Source organism: Prionailurus bengalensis, chromosome B3, assembly GCF_016509475.1.
Source record: "Prionailurus bengalensis isolate Pbe53 chromosome B3, Fcat_Pben_1.1_paternal_pri, whole genome shotgun sequence".
Lineage (NCBI taxonomy): Eukaryota > Metazoa > Chordata > Mammalia > Carnivora > Felidae > Prionailurus > Prionailurus bengalensis.
This window is the reverse complement of record NC_057355.1, coordinates 33,444,667-33,465,083: the sequence shown is the minus strand read 5'-3', so window position 1 is coordinate 33,465,083 and position 20,417 is coordinate 33,444,667. Positions and strand designations below refer to the sequence as shown.

Here is a 20,417-nt window from a genome sequence, read left to right as displayed (position 1 = left end):
CTGATGAGAAAATCAGTATAACTTCATCATAGAAATTTGGAAAATATAAGGAAGTATAAACAGGAAAAATGTCAACCTTAAGATTTAATTAACTTTAATTGGCAAATTAAAAATTAAAGTAGTATTTTGAACAAAAAGCTTTCACATTTCACTGTGAAGTCTTTAGATGTCTTATTAACCTGTAGTTCAGATATTCTCAACCTTGGCAGTATTGACATTTTGGACATGATGAGTTCTTTCCTGTGGGAGAGGTCCTATATATTGTAGGATGTTAACAGCATCCGTATCCTCTACCTAATGCAGGTTAGTAGTGCCCAGTTGTGACAACTGAACATCTCCAGGTATTGCCGTATGTCTCTAGGGTGCAAAATTGTTCCTAGTTGAAAATCATTGCTCTGGTTAAATAAATAGTATGACACTTGAAAATAGAAGGTAGGAAGTTAATAACTTAAAATAAGGAATTCACACAGAAGTTGGATTAACAAGCAGAAAGACTTCATCTGACCAAGCAGTAATTGAAGGCATTTTGACTGAGAAGCTCTGTGTCTGGATTTGGATGTTGTCCCCCAACCACACCCCTCAGCCTGAGAGGCTCATATCCTGGTTTGACTCTAGTCTTGAGGGTAGTGAGTGCCAACTGTGGAAAGGGTAAACAACTTCCTATTTGGGATTTTTGTCCAAATATATCTGGACTTTTTCAAGAACAAGCAACTTCTTATTTGGAATTGTTTATCAGAATTACTTGATGGTTCTGAGAAAATAATATCCTACATGGGGCTACTTAAGTCCTCTTCATTTCTCCTTATGAATGACCTCAGGTGACTTTCCTCTGGCTTTCAGTTGAGGACCTTATCCATCATTGAGGTGAGTGAATTGATTTCCTTCATGGGTATATTTCCTTTCTTAGAGGAATCTCCATTGGAGACCTTTTCCATTTTGGGGTGGCTATAGCCCAGGATGAGTTTTGTCTGCAACCTGAGGCAATATATTTACTTGTGAGAAACTTAACTCAGCTTGAGGTTTGCTTTCAGAGTATTTTTTTAATAGAAGAAAAAAAATTTTTTATTGTGGCAAAAGATATATGTAACCATTTTTAAGTGTACAGTTCGGTGGCATTAATTATATTCACTATGTTGTACAACCATCACCTTCTATTTCAAAACCTTTTTCATCACCCCAAACAGAAACTATGTACCCGTTAAATAATAACTTTCCATTTCCCCCTTACCTCTAACCCCTGCTAACCTCTGTTCTATTTTCTGTCTCTGAATTTGCCCCTTCTAGATGTTTCATATAAGCAAAATCATACAGTATTTGTCTATTTGTGTCTTTTTTATGTTCTCAGGGTTCATCCATGTTGTACAGAATTTCATTCCCTTTTAAGGCTGAATAATATTCCATTGTGTGTATATACCACATTTTGTTTATCAGTTTATTTGTTGATGAATATTTGGGTTGCTTCCATAGAGTATTTTTAAGTTGTCAGTAATTCTTAAAACCTTAAGGAATTTAAAGGTTGTGGAGGTTGGGAATGTTACAGATATTCTGGAAATAGGTCATTTCCTATACTCTGTGTAACAATTTCTTTTACGGACTAATTACTATCTGTATATTTGGTTCTCAGTAATGATTTTATAGACATGCTTTAAAAAATTTTTTTTATTAATATTTATTTTTTTGAGAGAGAGAGAGTCAGAGTGCAAGTGGGGGAGAGGTAGAGAGAGAGGGAGACACAGAATCTGAAGCAGGCTCCAGGCTCTGAATTGTCAGCACAGAGGCCAATGCAAGGCTTGAACCCACAAACCATGAGATCATGACCTGAGCCAAAGTTGGACACCGACTGAGCCACCCAAGTGCTCCATATAGATACATGCTTTTGACTTAATTAATACATTTCCCTTTTTCTGTGTTTTAGTTCTTGTGTATAGAGAGTTGTAGAGTTAGAAGGTTATTTCGATGTTGTCTAATTTAGTTTACAATCCGCATGAAATTGCTCTCACAGCATCTTTCATTGACAGTTCTCTCACTTTACTGTTTCTACTGTAACAGTGAATGACTTTTATTGATTTGCTTTTTGCTTTTTGAAGGGATAGTTCTCTTGTCTCCATGTATTCAACCCTGTTTTCCTAGTCTATTGTAATCTGGCTTTTGCGCTGCCACTGCACTGATTAAATTGAGCTGAGCATTGGCATCTTTTTTATTGTGGTAAAATATATAGAACATAAAATTTATCATTTTAACCATTTTTAAATATACAGTTCTGTGGCATTAAGTACGTTCACATTGTTCTGCAACTGTCACCACCATCCATCTCCAAACTTTTCCATCTTCTCCAACTGGAACTTTGTACCCATTAAACAATTACTCCCTTCCCTCAACACCTGGCAACCACCATTCTACTTTCTTTTTCTTTTTTTCCAGTTTTATTTTATTTTATTTATTTAATTTTATTTACTTTTTAATTTTTATTTTTTTCTTTTATTTTAGAGCAAGAGCACTAGTAGGGGAGAGGGGCAGAGGGAGAGAGAGAAAGGATATCTTAAGCAGGCTCCATGCTCAGCGCGGAGCCTGGCACAGTGCTCTATCCCACGACCCTGGGATCACAACCCGAGCCAAAATTAAGCGTCAGATGCTCGGGGCGCCTGGGTGGCTTATTTGATTAAGCGGCTGACTTCAGCTCAGGTCATGATCTCACAGTTCGTGAGTTCAAGCCCCACATCAGACTCTGTGCTGACAGCTCAGAGCCTGGAGCCTGCTTTAGAGTCTGTGTCTCCCTCTCTCTCTGCCCCTCCCCAGCTCTGTCTCTCTCTCTCTCTCTCTCTCAAAAATAAACATTAAAAAAAAAAAAAAAGCCAGTCAGATGTTTAACTGATTGAGCCACCAAGGTACCCCTTCCAGTTTTATTGAGTTATAATTGACATACAACATTGTATTGATTTTAGGTATACAATATGATGATTTGATAGATACGTATATTGCAAAATGATACCACAATAAGTTTAGTTAAAATCTATCACCTCGTATAATTACAGAATTTTTGTGTATATTTGTGTGTGATGAGAGCTTTTAAGATCTCATCTCTTACCAACTTTCAGTTGAGTTACTTGAGTCACTATGCTGTACATTACATCCCAGAACTTATTTGTCATATAACTGAACATTTACACCTTTTGACTCTCTTTATGCGTTTTGCCCACCCTCCACTCCTACCTCTGGTAACCACCAATCTGTACTCTGTGAGTTCAATTTTTTTTTTTTTTAGATTCCACATATCAATGTGATCATGCAGTGTTTATCTTTCTCAATGACTTTATTTGACTTAACGCGCACAAGGTCAATCTATTTCACAAATGGAAGAACTTTCCTTCTTTTTTACGGCTGAATAATATTCCTGGTGTGTGTGTGTGTGTGTGTTTGTGTGTGTGTATCACATTTTCTTTATTCAACACCATTCTATTTTCTGTCTCTATGAATTTGCTTAGGTATACCTCATATAAGTGGAATCATATAATATTTGTCCTTTGTGTCTGGCTTATTATATTTAGCAATGTATACCTTCAAGGTTCATCCATGTTGTAGCAGGTGTTGGAATTGTATTCCTTTTTAAGGCTGAATAATATTCCATTGTATGTATATACCACATTTGGTTTATCCATTCAGCTGTTGATATTTGAGTTGCTTCCACTTTCTGGCTATTGTCAGTAACACTGCTATGAACATGGTGTACAAGTGTCTGTTTGAATCCCTGTTTTAATTTCATCTTTCTTTCTTTCTTTCTTTCTTTCTCTTTTCCTTCCTTCTTTCTCTCTTTCTTTTCTTTTCTTTTCCTTCCTTCTTTCTCTTCCTTCCTTCCTTAGTCCAGCTTTTTATTGAATATGTTACAAAAAAGTTTAGTCAAATAGACCAAAGCCCATGTTATCAGACTCCTCAGGTTCTTCCCTCCTTGCTTCACTTCTCCTCAGCTGAGGCAGCAGTAGTGGAGGGGGCAGGGTTTCCTGCGGGGCAGGTCCACCACCCTTTCACTGCAGATGAGGCTTCCATGTTGACGATGGTGAGAGCCTCTGCACACAAGCCTGGTCAGAAAGGTCCAGCACTTACTTTGGCTGCATTAATGAGAACATTCATCTTATCTCTGTAACTGGTACCTCATCATTATGCAGGATGAGGGGCCAGTAGATGCAGGTGAAAGTGTTGGGCTGGCAGCTGGCGGCCAGGCTATTCACAGGATGAAGTGAGGGCTTTACCCCAACATGGCCTTAGCTTCCTTGGAAGGACCAAGCACCTTAGCAGCAAATGCAGAAACAGGCTCCCTTCTTTCATTTCTTTTGGGTATCTACTCAGAGTGGAGGTGCTGGACCATATACTGTTGTTTGATTTTTTTGAGGAACAATGCTAAGTTTTAAATGGAAGTGCTAATAAGATCTACAAATCTTAAGTGCCCAGATTTTGATTTTTTTTTGAAAATTTATTTATTTATTTTGAGAGAGGGAGAGGGAGAGAGAGAATCCCAAGCAGGCTCTGCACTATCAGTGCACAGAGCCTGATATGGGGCTCAAACTCAACAAACCTGTGAGATAATGACCTGAGCTGAAATCAAGAATTGGATGCTTAACCAACTGAGCCAGCTAGGCACCCCATTGAATTTTGACACATACATATACTCATGTAATCATCACTCAGATCATTTTCATCACCCAGAAAGTTTCCTCGTGCCCCTTTACAGTTAGTCCTCCCTTCAGTTCTCTAGAGGGGGGTATTCTGATTTCTGTCCCTGTAAATTAATTTTGTGTGTGCTTGAACTTCATACAGAGGGAATCATATGATATGTACTGTGTAGCTTTTGGTATCTTTTCCTCAACATAGTGTTTTTGAGATTCATCCATGTTGCAATAATGTATCAGTAGTTTATTTTTTTAAAGTACTGTATAATGTGTCAATGTATAAATGAATATACCGTTTTATCCATTCTCCTACTGGTGAACATTTGTGTTGTTTCCAGATTTTGACTATCATGTAAAAGCTTCTATGAACATTCATTTACACATCTTTGTGTGTGTGTGGTAGGTGTTTTCATTTCTCTACAGTAAGTACCTAGGGAATGGAATTGCTGGGCCATATATAAAGTGTATATTTTAATTTTATGAGAGACTGCCAAAGTGGTTGTGTAATTGTACTGTCCCACCAGCAATTATGAGATTTCTGATTGCCCTGAATTTTTACTAACATTTGTTACTCTCAGTCTTTTTCATATTAGACATGCTGGTAGATATGTTGTAGTATCTTATTATGACTTTATTTGCATTGTCCCTATGACTAAGTGAGTTGAATGCTTTTTCATATACTTGTCATTTCTTTTGTGAAAGACATATTAAGGTTTTTGCTTGTTTTTATTTTTAATTTTTTTTTTAACGTTTACTTATTTTTGAGACAGAGAGAGACAGAGCATGAATGGGGGAGGCTCAGAGAGAGGGAAACACAGAATCTGAAACAGGCTCCAGGCTCTGAGCTGTCAGCACAGAGCCCGACGCAGGGCTCGAACTCACGGACCACGAGATCATGACCTGAGCCGAAGTTGGCCGCTCAACCGACTGAGCCACCCAGGCGCCCCAATTTTTAATTTTTTTAAAATTTGTATTTTAATGGTTCTGTATTTTTTGAGAGAGAGAGAGAGCCTGAGCGAGCATGGGGTAGGGGCAGAGAGAGAGGGAGACACAGAATCTGAAGCAGGCTCCAGGCTCTGAGCTGTTATGATAGCGTAGAGCCTTACGTGGGGCTTGAACTCATGGACCGCAAAATCATGACCTGAGCTGAAGTCGGACGCTTAACTGACTGATCCACCCAGGTGCCCCTTAACCTGTTCACTGCATTGAAGTCCCTCTGTTGTAAATTCTCAGGTGGTTTTTATGGTCCCTTGTTAGACCCTGACTGATAATCACAGAGCTCAAGTTGATAGTAAAAAAAATATCTTACATTTACATTTGTTTCAAGATGTGTCATCTTTCTTTTCTTTTAATTCCAGTGTACATGTACAGTGTTAATGTTAATTTCAGGTGTACAATATAGCGATTGGACAATTCCATATATTACTCAGTGCTCAACAAAACAAGTATACTCTTGGTGTACCAGGGTGGCTCAGTTGCTTGTGTCTGACTTTGGCTCAGGTCATGATCTTGCAGTTTGTGGGTTTGAGCCTGGCATTGGGCTCTCTGCTGTCAGCGTGGAGCCTGCTTTGGATCCTCTGTCCCATTTTCTCTCTGCCCTCTCCCACTCTCACTGCCTGGCTCTCAAAAATAGACATTTCAAAAATTAAAAGTATGTATTTATTTAGATAGAGAGTGTTAGTGTCAGCAGGGAGGGTCAGAGAGAGGGAGAGAGAGAATCCCAAGTGGGCTCAGAGCCTGACGTGGGGCTCTGTTTCACAAAAGATCATAACCTGAGCCAAAATCAGGAGTCAGATGCTTAACCAGCTAGGTCACCCAGGCATCCCAAGATAAATGTACTCTTAATACTCTTTACCTATTTCCCTATTCCCCCACCCCCTCCCCTTTGGTCTATCCATTTGCTCTCTGTTAAGAGTCTGTTTTTTGGTTTCTCTTTTTTTCCCTTTGTTTGTTTTGTTTCTTAAATTCCACATATGAGTGAAATCATATGATATTTGTGTTTTTCTGACTGACTTATTTCACTTAGCATTATACTTTCTATATCCATCCATGTTGTTACAAATGGTAAAATTTCATCTTTTTTATGGCTGAGTAATATTTCATTGCATATATGTACCACATCTTCTTTATCCATTGATGGACACTTGGGCTGCTTCCATATCTTGGCTATTGTAAATAATGCTGCCATAAACATAGGGATGCATATCTCTTCAAATTAGTCTTTTTTGTATTCTTTGGGTAAATACCCAGTAGTACAGTTACTGAATCATAATGGTAGTTCTATTTTTAATTTTTGGAGGAACCTCCGTAGTGTCTCCTACAGTGGCTGCACCAGTTTTTATTCCCATGAACAGTGCATGAGGGTTCCATTTTCTCTACATCCTCATCAGCACTTGTTTTGTTGTTTCTTGTGTTGTTGATTCTGACAGGTGTGAGAATATCTCATTGTGGTTTTGATTTGCATCTCCCTGATGATGAGTGAAGTTAAACATTTTTTCATGTGTTGGTTGGCCACATGTATGTCTTTCTTGGTGAAATGACTGTTCATGTCTTTTGCCCATTTTTTAAATTGGATTATTTCTTTGGTGTTGAGTTGTATAAGTTCTTTATGTATTTTGGATACTAACCCCTTATTGGATATATCATTTGCAAATATCGTCTCCATTTCAGTAGATTGTCTTTTAGTTTTGTTAATTTCCTTTGCTGTCCAGAAGCTTTTTTATTTTGATGTAGTCCCAGTAGTTTCTTTTTACTTTTGTTTTCTTTACCTCAGGAGAAGACTTGTTGTATCTTTTCATGTCCCAAATTGAGATAGTAAAGTGTTAGAAGTCCTGTTATAACATGAAGAAATTAACATTTATTGAATGGCCACTTTCAGATTTTTCGTAGTTTTCCAGTGAAAATTATAGAGGGAGAAATGGAGGCCCAGAGAAGTTAAATAACTTGCTGTAGGTCCCAGAGAAGGCTGGTATTGAATCAGGATGGGAATTCTACATATAAAAACCATGCGTGATGTGTCTGCTTATCCGGGAAGAGATCCTTTACCAAAGAAGTGTTCATTTATAATGTACTTCTAAAAGTCTTAGTTATTTTAGAAGATTTTTCAGCTAAGAATTCAAGGCACAATAATTTTCTGCTCAGCTTTCATTTTTCTGGTATGTTATTCCCTAGCACTGATCAAAGTTTAAGATAAAAATTTGAGTTAGGGCCATTACTAAGAGACTTTGGCCCCTAGGACAAATTACAAGGGAGAAGAATTCTTGTACTGTTATGTTTATTTGGTTGTGTGATTGTTTAAGATAGAAGTCTGGTGTATCCTTAGAGGGGAAAGAAAGAGGAGAGATGTCACAAAAGAGTAGAATGGGGGCAGGAGAATAGAAGGGCCAAGGGAGTATGGTTGCCAGGTTGCCAGCTTTCCACCCCTACTGCCTCAGTGATGGTGGAGGGGCAGGGTGGGAACTGGAGATAGGAATGAGGTGCAGCGGCTGAAAGGCATTACCTTGTCTTCATCTCATCAGCCGGCCACCTGACCTCTGTGATAATAGAGGCTCTTGAAGTGTAGCATCAGAGATGACTGCCCTGCTCTGCTGTAAAATAGAGGAGGCTGTGCTTTGCCTTTACATGTCTATCTTTTTTTAGAGGATCTTTCACATAGGTAATTGTCATAATACTTGGTGAAAGCATGTAAGAACCAGTACCCCTGTTTGTAGCGGGAATTGGAGTGAGCAATGATTTGGGATACAAGAAATTCAACTTACACATTTACAGGTAAAATTCTAACATAGACTCAAGACTTACAGACTCTAGGGATTTCTAAGGCATCCAGAATTCCCTCATCTTAGAAAATAAATAATAATGCAGATAATAAAAATAATAGCAGCGACAGCTAACGCTTCTGTAGGTAGAGCTTAACTATATGCCAGAATTTGAACCTCTTTATATATATTGTTATTCAGTCCTCACAACTGTGTGAGGATATTTTATTCCTTGACCTTCCTATTTAAATGTGTAACCCCTTACCTGTACTCCTTGTCCTTCTCTGCTTTTGTAGAAAAATATCACTCCTATAAAACTTCCTTTATTATCATCTGCCCCTTCTGTTAGCACTCTCTGACTTACCCCCAATCTTGTCCCCGCTGATTTAAGGCAGGAGGTCAGTTTGGTTCACTTTTGTATTGTCAATGCCTAGAATAGGGCCTGGTACATGGTAGGTGCTCAGTGAATATTTGTTGAATGAATGAATGAATGAGTCTCTATTTTATAGATGAGGAAACTATATTTCCCAAGATCACACAGTTAGAAATAGGACAGTGAAATTCCAGTCTTTGATGAAGCTAGAATTCTCTTAGCTTTTAGACGAATTATATCTCCAGGAGTGTGAAATGACCTTTAAGCCAGATTTGGCGATGGCTTCCCTTCTTTTAATCCCTAGGTTTGCATTTCATGGGCCTCTGGGCTCTTAAATTATCTTACAGATTGAATATTTTTTTCCTCCATTCTTTATCCAGGAAAAACAAAAAATTACTCATCTTTTATTGTGAAAATTTAAAAATAGCAAAACTCTGATTTACATTTTATGAATTTTGTCTATAGCCTGAAGCTGTAGAAGCAATGATACTTAGTCATATTTTAAACTCAAAGGGTTCAGTGTCTCCTTTCACTCTTTCCCTTCAGGGGGCATGTGACAGAGGAATAGGCCATACAAATGAGACTTGGCCCAAGATTACTCAGTAATCCACTTGCCCCAGAACTATTCATCATGGTGTATTTCTTTACCCACTTGACATGTGTGCACGAGCACCCACACCCATCTCTAAACTTGGTGATCAGTATGGCCTTTTGTAGGAAATTTAATTCTGGAAGTGGTTAGGCAGAACATGAAAGGCTAAGATCTGACAGTTGAGGGAGCTTAAGGAAAGAAGGAAGGAAGCAGAAGTCATCAGAGAATCTCAACTAGGAAGAAGGGCAGTCCCACTCAGAGTGTGGGTTTTTGGAAGGTGAAGAGTATAGTGCTGTTGAACACTTACCTTCTTTTCCTTTTGGCATATGAAACCATACCCATTCTTTCTGTCACAATTTTACCTTATAAATTCCATTGACAATCCCTGTTCTTGGGAAGGACTAAGCAGCAATACTTTGTTATTGTGTTCTGACACCATTAACTCGGGGTCACAGGAAACTTCTTTTCCTTCCTGTTATATTATGGACCTATAAGTGTTAGCTTTTGCCTTGATGTATCTCCTAAGATTCTGGAACAGAATGATTACAAATAATTAGAAATCATTTCCATCTTGTTTCCTGCTATTCCCTTTCTTTTATGTTTTTAAAAGGGAATATCTCAAATATATATTAAAGTGCATTAAAAAATACAAACATCTGTGTACTCACTGGGCAGATTTAACAAATTAAAAAAATGTAGTTATGTATACTTTAGAGATTTTTATTCTTTTTTGAGAAATGAAAGCATTAATGAGCTGAAGTCCCTCCTTTTTAACTTTCCTCCCACCCCCTTCCTCACAACTATTCTGAGGTTGGTATGAACCCTTCTCTTTCTTTCATAGAAAAATAATTTCTTAATGAATTTTTACCCATATTTTTAATCCTTCGAATTCGAAGGATAGTAACTCATTTTATGGTTTATCATGAATCATTTTCAGTGGCTCAAATAGATTTTTTTGGTCATTGTTGCCTTCTCATTCCTGGACAACAGTATAATGTTTTACCTTGTTATTGCTAGGACCATATTTAACTCTTTTTGGTCCTCTGATCTATCAGATGGGATGTTAACTGTGTTATGTATTTTGTTGTTGGTAACATTCCTGAAATATTTCTTAGAAATTCTTTGTATTCACCTTCAGTAACCAGGGAGAGAGAGAGAAGTAACAAAAGAATTATTTTATTTTTTTCAGGCCAAGTTACCATTTGAGAAACTGACACTATGAGCCACAAAAAACTGAGAAGCCTATATTCAATGTGTAATAGTAGGACAAATATCTATTAGTTTAAAAACCTGTACATTCTTGTGGTCAACAGCATGAAGAATTTAATGCAATACTGCCATAGGCTTATGGTTAAATGTGAGCACGATGCTAAAGGAGAAAATCTAACAATGGCTATTATGTTTGTTTTGTCAAAATATGCTCACCAGCTCAAGAGTTTCCTATTTTGGAGAAGCAGAACTGGTTGATACATCTTCACTATATACGGAAGGATTATGAAGCGTGCAAGGTGAGAGATTGTAATGACAGAGACCATGAGAGGCAGGCTTTGGTTAGATAGCTAACAATTGTGGCTCTTAAATCCCACTAATAACGTATGAATTCCTGTTTCCCCACACTGTGTATATTGGTTAGCTTTTGCTAGGATAATGCTGTTAACAACCTCAAAATTTCAGTGGCTTCTAACAGCAGACATTTAATTATTACTCATGGGCCTCCAGATTGGCTGTGGGTTGGTTGGGTCTGACTACAGGCTGGGGGTCAGATTCATGTGTGCTCCATGTGTCTTCTCATTTCAAGACCAGGGTAAAGGAGCAGCCGCTCTCTGGGACTTGTTGGTCTCATGGTGAATGGCCAGTGTTCAACACAGCGTAGTATTTAACTTTCTCATCTCTGGATAGGTGAAAAATGGTATTTCATTGAGTTTTATAATTCTCTTATTTTGATGAACTTGATCATCATTTGTATATTTAAAAATGATTTGTATTTCCTTTTTCTCTAAACTGTATCTTTGGAAACATACTATATATGTTATATACTTGCTGGCAGACAGTAGTATTAACATGCAAAATATATCCTTGAAACTGTCTTATGGCATTTGGAACTTTGTCATGCTTCTAAGGTTATAGTTTCAAAGTTTTACCCGTGGCATTTGTACCTATGGCAATGTATAGAACTAGAAATGGTTAGTACCAGTATGAATCTTAAAAGGGTTCTTTCTTTCCTTTTGTGATATTACTATCCTTTTCTTTTTTCCCTTTTCCTGTTGTTGTTTTTTTTTTTAAAGTTTATTTATTTTGAGAGAGAGAGGAGAGACCATTTTGAGAGAGACAGGAGAGGAGGGGGAGAGAGAGAGAGGGAGAGACAATCCCTTGTAGATTACAGTGCAGAGGCTGACCTGGGGCTCAATCTCATGAACTGTGAGATCCTGACCTGAGCTGAAATCAAGAGTCAGATGCTTAATCCACTGAGCTACCTAGGCATTGCCCCTTTTCCTTTTTTGACAACTTTCTCTGTTTCCTGTTTTTGGCATCTCTTCCTTGTTTATTTCTTAAGCATTGGAGATGTTCCTAGGTCCTATCCTTGGCCCCTTTCTCAGCTCATTTCACACACCTCTTCCTGATCTTCAAACTAATCTGATACCTACTAATGCTTCACAAGTATTTCAAATTCAGCTCTTCTGTAACTGAATTTATCTGCTTTCCTCCAAACCTATTCCTTCTCTTGTACCCTGTCTCGGGGCTAGGTACCATCATTCACTCATCTGTCTGTCAGGCTCCTCTGGCCCATTTTTCCTAATATAATATAGATAATCATTAAGTTTTGGTGATCCTTGTTTACTATCTCTTGAAATTGTCCACTTCATTCCCTCTCCATGCCTTAGTTAATTCCCATAATTTTTGTTTAAATTATCACAGGAATTCTTATACCGATCTTGCCTCCTTTCCATCTGTTTTCATCAGTGCTTCCAAAATGACTTTTCTATAGAGCAAATTGAATCAGGTTACCTCCTGTTTAAAACTTACCAAGATTCTCCCATTGCTCTCAACATTTTTAGCCTGGTGTTTGAGGCCCTTCTCTCTCGGACTCTCTTAGTCATCTCGGCTTCTCCTCCACCGCTGCCAACACAGGATTTGAAACTGTTTACTCCAGAAAGCCTTCTTTGATTCTCTAAGTTAGACTCAGGTGCTCCTATAGCATCCCAAGCTTAGCCTGTCGCAGGAGCAAGGAAGAACCTGTGTTTTGCTCATCAGAGAGCCCCTAGCATCTATAATGGTGCCTGGAAATCTTCCTATTCCCCTTAGCTTGCCTAGTAAGATTCTAGACAGGGGTTGACAGACTTTTTCTGTAAGGGCCAGATAGTAAATATTTTGGACTTTGTTGGCCACAGTCTCTTTCATATTCTTCATCTTCTCTCTCTCTCTCTCTCTCTCTCTCTCTTTTTTTTTATAACCCTTTAAAATAGGAAAATACTCAGCTTGAGAGCTGTACAAAAATAGCCCGTTTGGCTCAGATTTGGCCTGTGGGCCATAGTTGGCTGACCCCTGTTCTATAGTAAGTAACCATAAAAGAGTTGAGATTTAAAAAAATTCCAAGTGAACGTTATTAGTAATTATTTATATACTAGATTTCTTATATATGCTCCTTGTCCACCTCTACTTTTCTTAAAAACACTTTAGGACACTGGGGCGCCTGGGTGGCTCAGTTGGTTAAGCGTCTGACTTCAGCTCAGGTCATGATCTCACAGTTTGTGGGTTTGAGCCCCGCGTCAGGCTCTGTGCTATTAGCTCAGAGCCTGGAGCCTGCTTTGGATTCATTCTGTGTCTCCCTCTCTCTCTGCCCGTCCCCAACTTGCACTCTTTCTCTCTCTCAAAAATAAATAAACATTAAAAAAAAATTAAAACAAAAAATCCACTTCAGGACACCTAACCATGACTTACCAGTATTTTTCTTCCTCTTTCAGGCTGTTATCAAAGAGCAGCTTCAGGAGACTCAGGGGTTATGTGAATATGCTATCTATGTCCAAGGTAAGACATAGTTCTCTTCTTGCTAGGAAAATGCATTCTTGGCCTAGGTTTCAAAAGAAGAGCAAACAACTTATGAAACACTTTAAATTCAAATGTTCTACAAAGATCTTATTCAGTATTATGTTTTTTGAAATCAGAACATAATTCTTATGCTGGATTTGACCTCAGAAATGACTAGTTCTGTTAGAAAAAATTTGCTGCCGTTCTTTCCCCGTTTTCCAGTGTCTGGCTAATGTTTTCAGAATGGATGTTAGGGTTCCTGCCTCAGGCAGCAGCTTCAAGCCCAGAAGGGCTTTTGGAACTGCCCTTTGTAGTCAGGCTACAGAAGATGACGGAAGCCTTGAGGATTTTTTATAAGGGCGTTAGGATGAAGAGAAGAAGCCTAGAGGTATACAGGATGAGGTGGAAAGTAGATGAAATTCATCAGAAACCAAATACAGGAACCACTGACTCTTTGGTATAAATGAACAGTTTTGTTTACCGTTCAGTGGATTGGTAGTCTTCAGATTAATATGTAATTTTATGACATTTGCAGGATACTTGACACATCTAGGACATCATGTCAAGAAAAGTGCTTTTTTATTCCCAGTATTACAGGTGCCAGACTCGCAGTGCCTCATAATACTTAAACACGAAAATTCTTCTGAAAACTCAGGCCTGGGAAAAATTACTGATTCCAATAGGTTGCGTTACTGAAAATCAAGTCTGAAATATTAGTGCATTCTTGGCCAGAATCTTTTTGATTTCACTTGTCCTGTTTGGGTGTACTCTGGAAACTCCTAGATGGAAGTCTGAATTATGATAAATAGAGTGTTTGACAGGGAAGACCAGGAATGTTCTTATTATGAAGAATTTGTGGGATAACTTTCAAGGCACCTGACTATCTGCATGGTGGGTACTGGGTACAGGGGCAGGTAGGTTTGAGATACCTTTTTTTTTTTACTTTAAAAAAAAATTTTTTTTTAATGTTTATTTATTTTTTGAGACAGAGACAGACAGAGCATGAATGGGGGAGGGTCAGAGAGAGGGAGACACAGAATCTGAAACAGGTTCCAGGCTCTGAGCTGTCAGCACAGAGCCCGATGCGGGGCTCGAACTCACGGACTACGAAATCATGACCTGAGCCGAAGTCGGCCGCTTAACCGACTGAGCCACCCAGGCGCCCCTGAGATACCTTATTTAAAAAGGTTTTAGATTGTCAGCAACTCTGCTACTTGTTTCAGCCTACCTGAGGTCTGAGCTGATTGTATTAAAGATACAATTATCCAAAAGATTTCTTTGGTATGATTTCTTACTCCTCCTTCTTCAGTTTTTCTGATACCAGACTCTGTTCTTCCTAGAATGTGATGAGTTTTTTCTGTGTTTTCTATCCTTGGCAGCATTAATATTTCGCCTGGAAGGAAATATCCAAGAATCCCTAGAACTCTTTCAGACGTGCGCTGTTCTCAGCCCTCAGTGTGCTGATAACCTCAAGCAGGTGGCCAGATCTTTGTGAGTATTTGTTGCCTCAGAAGTCCTGGGCACTCACAGAGAACGATGTAAAATGCGTTCTCAGTCTGAGCCTACTTCTGACAGCCTGATCAACCTGATACGTAGAGGGAGAGTGGCTTAGTAGATATATGGGGATCCCCTTTGAAGAGTGGATTAATTTTGAAACTTGAGAAAATAAGTCAACAAGTATAAAGGAGTTGAGTATTTTAAACATTGTATAGTCTAGTTTGATGGGGGGAACACTGATACTGTTTATCATATAAATAGGGACATCTTGTGCCCTCAGTCCCCTAATCTTATTGGCAACCCATGGAATGTTTTTCATGTACTGTTCCAACACTTGGTATAATACTTGACATAGTAAGTTTCAGTAAGTGTTTGTTGAGTGAATGCCCTAATGGTGCCTCCATGCAAGCAACCTCCAAAGTCTTTCTAAGCTGATGGGTACACTATTTTTCTACTCTGGAGCTGTAAAGTGTCCCATGGGGTTTCTACCCCCACTTTCTTACCTACCTTGTCATTCATACTTGCACTTCCTTTGTATAGAGCCCGGTTTGCCTTTGCCTCCCTCCGGAATCAAGGTTGAGGAAAGAGATTTAGTCTTGGAAGGGAAGGGCATGTCCCTATAATAGACGGTGATAATAAATGATGGCAGCTCCTGTTTAACTGGTATATATACCAGTTTGTTTCTTTTTTGTTCTACATGTGTGGTACATTGTGGAAAATAAATTACAGAAGACTTTCACTAAAAGTGGTGTAGAATGAGGCCGAGACCCTGGAATAGCTATCAGTGCAGTCCCTACCAAAAGAGCTTCTGTGACTGATAGAGACCAGCCTCACCGGCCAAAACAGCACAGCCAGCTAATAAGGCAGGGGCTTCCAGATTTCTCTGCCGGATGGAATATGAGTCAAATGGGGGACTAGTGGAGTTAGTCCTGTAAAACTTTTAGTTAACAATTACAGAAAATGTATTTCTCCCATAGATTTCTTTTGGGAAAACATAAAGCTGCCATTGAAGTATATAATGAAGCAGCTAAACTTAACCAGACAGATTGGGTAAGTAGAGAACTTTAAAGTTCTTTGTTATTAGTGACCTGCTGATGGTTCCATTTGTCATATGGCTGTCTTGTTACTGTTACTGAATTCCTACATGCCCCAAATGTCTTTATTTTATCCTCACACTTGATTGATGATTTAGCTAAGTATAAGATCAAAAACCAAACCATGTTTCCTCATAACTTAGCAGACATTGCTGCATGGTTTTCTGGCAGTCTGTTACCAGTCTGCTACTTGTTGATTAACTCCACTTTCCTCTCTAGAAGCTTCGAGGATTTTCTCTTTATCATTGGAGTTCTGAAATATCAATAATACTTGTGTAAAAGTGTTACCACCCCCCCCATCCCCATCTGTGGACACTAAGTTGGCTTTCACTCTGAAGATCCTTGCCCTGTTTTGGGTCAGGGACATTTTCTTTGAGTAGTTCTTTGATTTTCTTCTCCTCCATTGTCTCTTTGTTAGGGATTGCAACTGCAACAGAAATTTTGATGGAACATTGGCTTTGCCAATTAGGGGTTTATTTTTTGTCATGAAACATATACCAGGTAAGTAGTTGCCAACATTGACTGGGTGGTCCAAGGACGTCAAAGCTGAGGTTTTTTCTTCATGGTCATAAGACGTCTACTGCAGCTCCAACATCACGTCATCATTCCAGGCAGAGAGAAAAAACAAGCAACAAAGAGAAAAAGATATAGCCTGTATTAGGAAAGCACAGCTTTCCCAAAAATCCCCAAAATACTGCCACTTGTGTCATATCAACTATCCCCCTTTTAAGGAAGACTGGGAAATGTAGTTTTTTCATTGGACACATTGACACTCTGAACAAAATTAGGGTCTGTTAGTAACGAAAATGAGGAGAGTGGGTATTAACGAGTGGCATCTGCCAGACTGTTTTCCACTGTATTAAAGGTGTTCTGTACTTGTTCTCTGTGTCTCTTCACTTGCATCTCACATAGTCCCGCTTTTTGTCATTTTGCTGTACATTCAGGGACATTTCCTGAATCCTATTCTCCAGATCATTTTTGTTGTTAGCTATTCACATTCTGTTATTATCTTATCCATTCAGTTATTTTTTATGTCAGTAATTATATTTTTAATTTCTAAGAACTTTGTCTTTTGTCTTCTTGCAATAGCCTCTCCATGTCTCTGACTCTTGAAGTTTTGTTCTGCTTTCCAGAATTACCTTTTGCTTCCTCTCTTTATTTTGGTTCTTCTTTCTTGTGCTGTTGGTTTTTTCCCCAACAGTGATGATTCTTGGAAAGAAATATGTATGTGTGAAGGATTAGATTGATTCGTACGGAGAGTTAGCATAGATTTCCTCTGCAGTTCTTATGACACCATTATTTTCAAAAAATTCCTGTTTCTTGGTCACTTCCATAGGTCTGAAGACAAATGCCACCAACTATTTTATAGCTAAAGGCCAAAGTGAAGCTGCAGATGAAGGATAATTAATTTACTCCTTCATTTAGTCATTCTTTCAACACACGAATGTTTGCTACGTGCCAGGCACTGGGCTGGGTCTCAGAGACGCACAGGTGGATTGGTGGGTTATGGAACAATCAGCTAGAATAGGAAATACAGGAAGAAAGAGAGGAGGATGATAACCAAACAGAGCTAAATCCTGTCTTTAACATTGTAGACTTGATGAGTTTTTGCTTCCGGTAGGGCATCTAAATGGAGACATGTCCAGTGCATGGCTGGATATAGAAGTCTGAAGCTCCAGTGTTCTGGGCTAGAGATGTACATTTTGGAGTCAAGAGTGTAAAGGTAATGACTACAAGCATGAAATTGGATGAGATCACTCTTCGGAGAGCTGAGGGCGGAACCCAGGGAAAAGTGTTGAAGGGCTGAGCTGAAGAGGAAAAGAACCGATAGAGGAAGATCGGGACAAAGTGAAACGAGAGCTCAGAGTCACACAGGAGGAATGGAGATTATCTGCTAATCCTTCCAGTTGGTTGAAAGAGCTCATTTGGTATTACTGACCACTTGGGATGACCATTCCATTGGCACCAGGAGAGGTAGTCATGCCCCGAGCTGCTCCTCTGTGTCCTACTTGCTATGTGAGTTCCTGTGGCCCTACTTTATACCACAGTCCAGCTGCAACAGGGGGATAATAGTTCCTCCTGCTGTTACCTCCTTTGACTTCTGGAACAGCTTTGTTAAGTAGGGAGAATTTACCCGATTAGGCTGAGGGAGTGAGAAGCTGAGGCTTTGGCTAGATGGAGTGACTTGTTCAAGGGGGCACAGTGAGGTGGTGGCAGAACCAGAGCTAGAATTCAGGCCTGGACTCTGAGATTCCTCACTTTAGGCCTATCATTTTTCCACTGTACCAGCTGCCTTTTGCAGGATGTCTGCTGGATTCCCTCATTCTGTGAAACACATGATTTAACTCTTATTCTGTTTTCCTTCTCAAATTTCCTTTGTTGTCAGTTTAAGGCCTTTTGCTGCTGCCTTCTCAAGTAATATCTATGGCAAATGATTTTCTACTTTCGTTTAAGTTCATTTTACTTATTTTGAGAGAGAGCATGGGAGGGGCAGAGAGAGAGAGGGAGAGAGAGAGAATCCCAGCAGGCTTTGTACAGCCCCGGTGGGGGGCTCGAACTCTTGAACCACAAGATAATAATCTGAGCCAAAATCAAGAGTCAGATGCTTAACCAACTGAGCACCCAGGCACCCTGAAAATTATTTTAAAGAGTTGGGGGTTAGTTAGCTTTCAGGACATTTAAAAGACAAGCACAGATGCATTTCTTCTTTTTCTAGCTCTGTGTGTACATTGTTACGTGATAAAGGGGAAAGTATGCAAGTTTTGTAGGCAAGCCTGAGTTCGGGTCCCAGTGCTTTGCCGTGTGTAGACGTTATTTGGATTGTGATTTAAGGGAAAAAATTGTGTGTTTGTGAGACATTTATGGGTTTTATGTTTATTAAACATAAATCAGTATCTGATATGAGCAGTTATTATTTTCCAAGTATGATAGTGGTATTGTGGGTAGTCAAAAAAAACAAACAACCTTATCCTTTAGAGATACATATTGAGGGGCTCCTAGGTGGCTCCGTCAGTTAAGCATCTGACTCTTGGTTTCAGCACAGGTCATGATCTCACAGTTCATGAGTTCGAGCCCTGTGTCAGGCTCTGTGCTGATAGTGCAGAGCCTGCTTGGAATTCTGTTTCTCCCTCTCTCTTCCTCTCTGCCCCTTCCCTGCTTGCTCGCTCGCTTTCTCTCTCTCAAAATAAATAAAATTAAAAAGAAAAAAAAGAAAAACATACTGAAAGGTTGTAGATGAAATGTTATGCTATCTGATATTTTATAAACTAGTGGGGTAGATGGGAGAATGGGTTGGATGGTTGTTGGGACAGAATGAGGAGTCCATGGTGATTCTATGTTTTGTTGGTTTTTTTTTAAATTTTTTTTAATGTTTTATTTTATTTTTGAGAGAGAGACCTAAAAAAAGAAAGAAAAATCCTAGTGCTGACACCTCCTGGCTTAAGTTAGGCAAACTATTTAACCTCTCTGAGCTTCAATTTTCTTATCTATCAAATCAGAATCGTTACACCTGTATTTCAGATTTGCTGGGAAAATTATAGTAATGCATATATGAAAACCATCTGGCATAGAGCCTGATGTGAAGTAGGTACTCAATCAGTTTTCCCTATCTTGTTGTTATTTTAAGAGACTTGGAAGCTATTAAACCATTTGTCTCTGAGCTCTGGGGTCCATGGTTCTTCAGACAGGGATGTTTCTGGGCCTGGATGTGCTTCCGCATCTCTCCACTACTAACAGGAAGGTCCTCACCTTTGCTTTCTCCTTTCTCTCAAGCTACTGTAAATAAAGGGGGATTCAGCATAAGGGAACTTCAGCGATTTTATGAAACTCAAGGTCAGGGAAACACAGGCTTGTCTTACAGTGAACTAGAACTGGAAAACTTAGTGACCAAGGTGGCTACTCTGCATTTCTGCTTCATTTTCTCTTTCTGTAGATCAGCAGTTGGCAGACTGTTTCTGTAAAAGGCCTAGTGAATATTTTAAGCTTTGTGGCTTCATATAGTCTCTTTTGAACTACTTAACTCTGAAGTTCTAGTGTGAAAGTTCTGTAGACAATGTGTAACAAGTGATTGTGGCTGTGTTCTAATCAAACTTTATTTACAAGAAAAGGCAGAGGAGGCATTTGGTCTGTGGGCCAGGGTTTGCAGACTACAGCTGTCAGGCTCCAATTACATATATTCCGTCTTAGTGGCCTCCAGATGGTGCTGTTGGTCCTCAAGTCCACATCATGTAGTCAATTCTGGATTACGAGGAAAGGGACTCTGACACACACATATATTTATTTATGTATACATACACACAAATTTCCTTCGGGTGGAGCACGGGCTGTGGCAAGTCTCTTCTGAGAAGAAAAGCTTGGGGTGAGTGGCCCGGGTATGTACGTCAAACACCCAGGAAGATCACCTGTTTATTCTGCTTTTAT

At 39.1% G+C, this 20,417-nt stretch overlaps 1 protein-coding gene across 4 annotated transcripts in view; it reads left to right on the top strand.

Moving 5' to 3' along the window:
* BBS4 (Bardet-Biedl syndrome 4) overlaps positions 1-20,417 on the top strand; it is a 56,188-nt gene that overhangs the window by 24,013 nt on the left and 11,758 nt on the right. For 2 of the 4 annotated variants that reach the window (XM_043555072.1, XM_043555070.1), the window contains exons 3-6: positions 10,810-10,889; positions 13,344-13,407; positions 14,787-14,898; positions 15,882-15,954. In XM_043555072.1, coding sequence (XP_043411007.1) covers positions 10,810-10,889; positions 13,344-13,407; positions 14,787-14,898; positions 15,882-15,954 — 329 coding nt within the window. Of the gene's footprint in view, positions 1-8,278; positions 8,430-10,809; positions 10,890-13,343; positions 13,408-14,786; positions 14,899-15,881; positions 15,955-17,337; positions 17,722-20,417 lie in introns of those variants that run through there. The other 2 variants (XM_043555071.1, XM_043555073.1) reach the window with 2 other exon arrangements.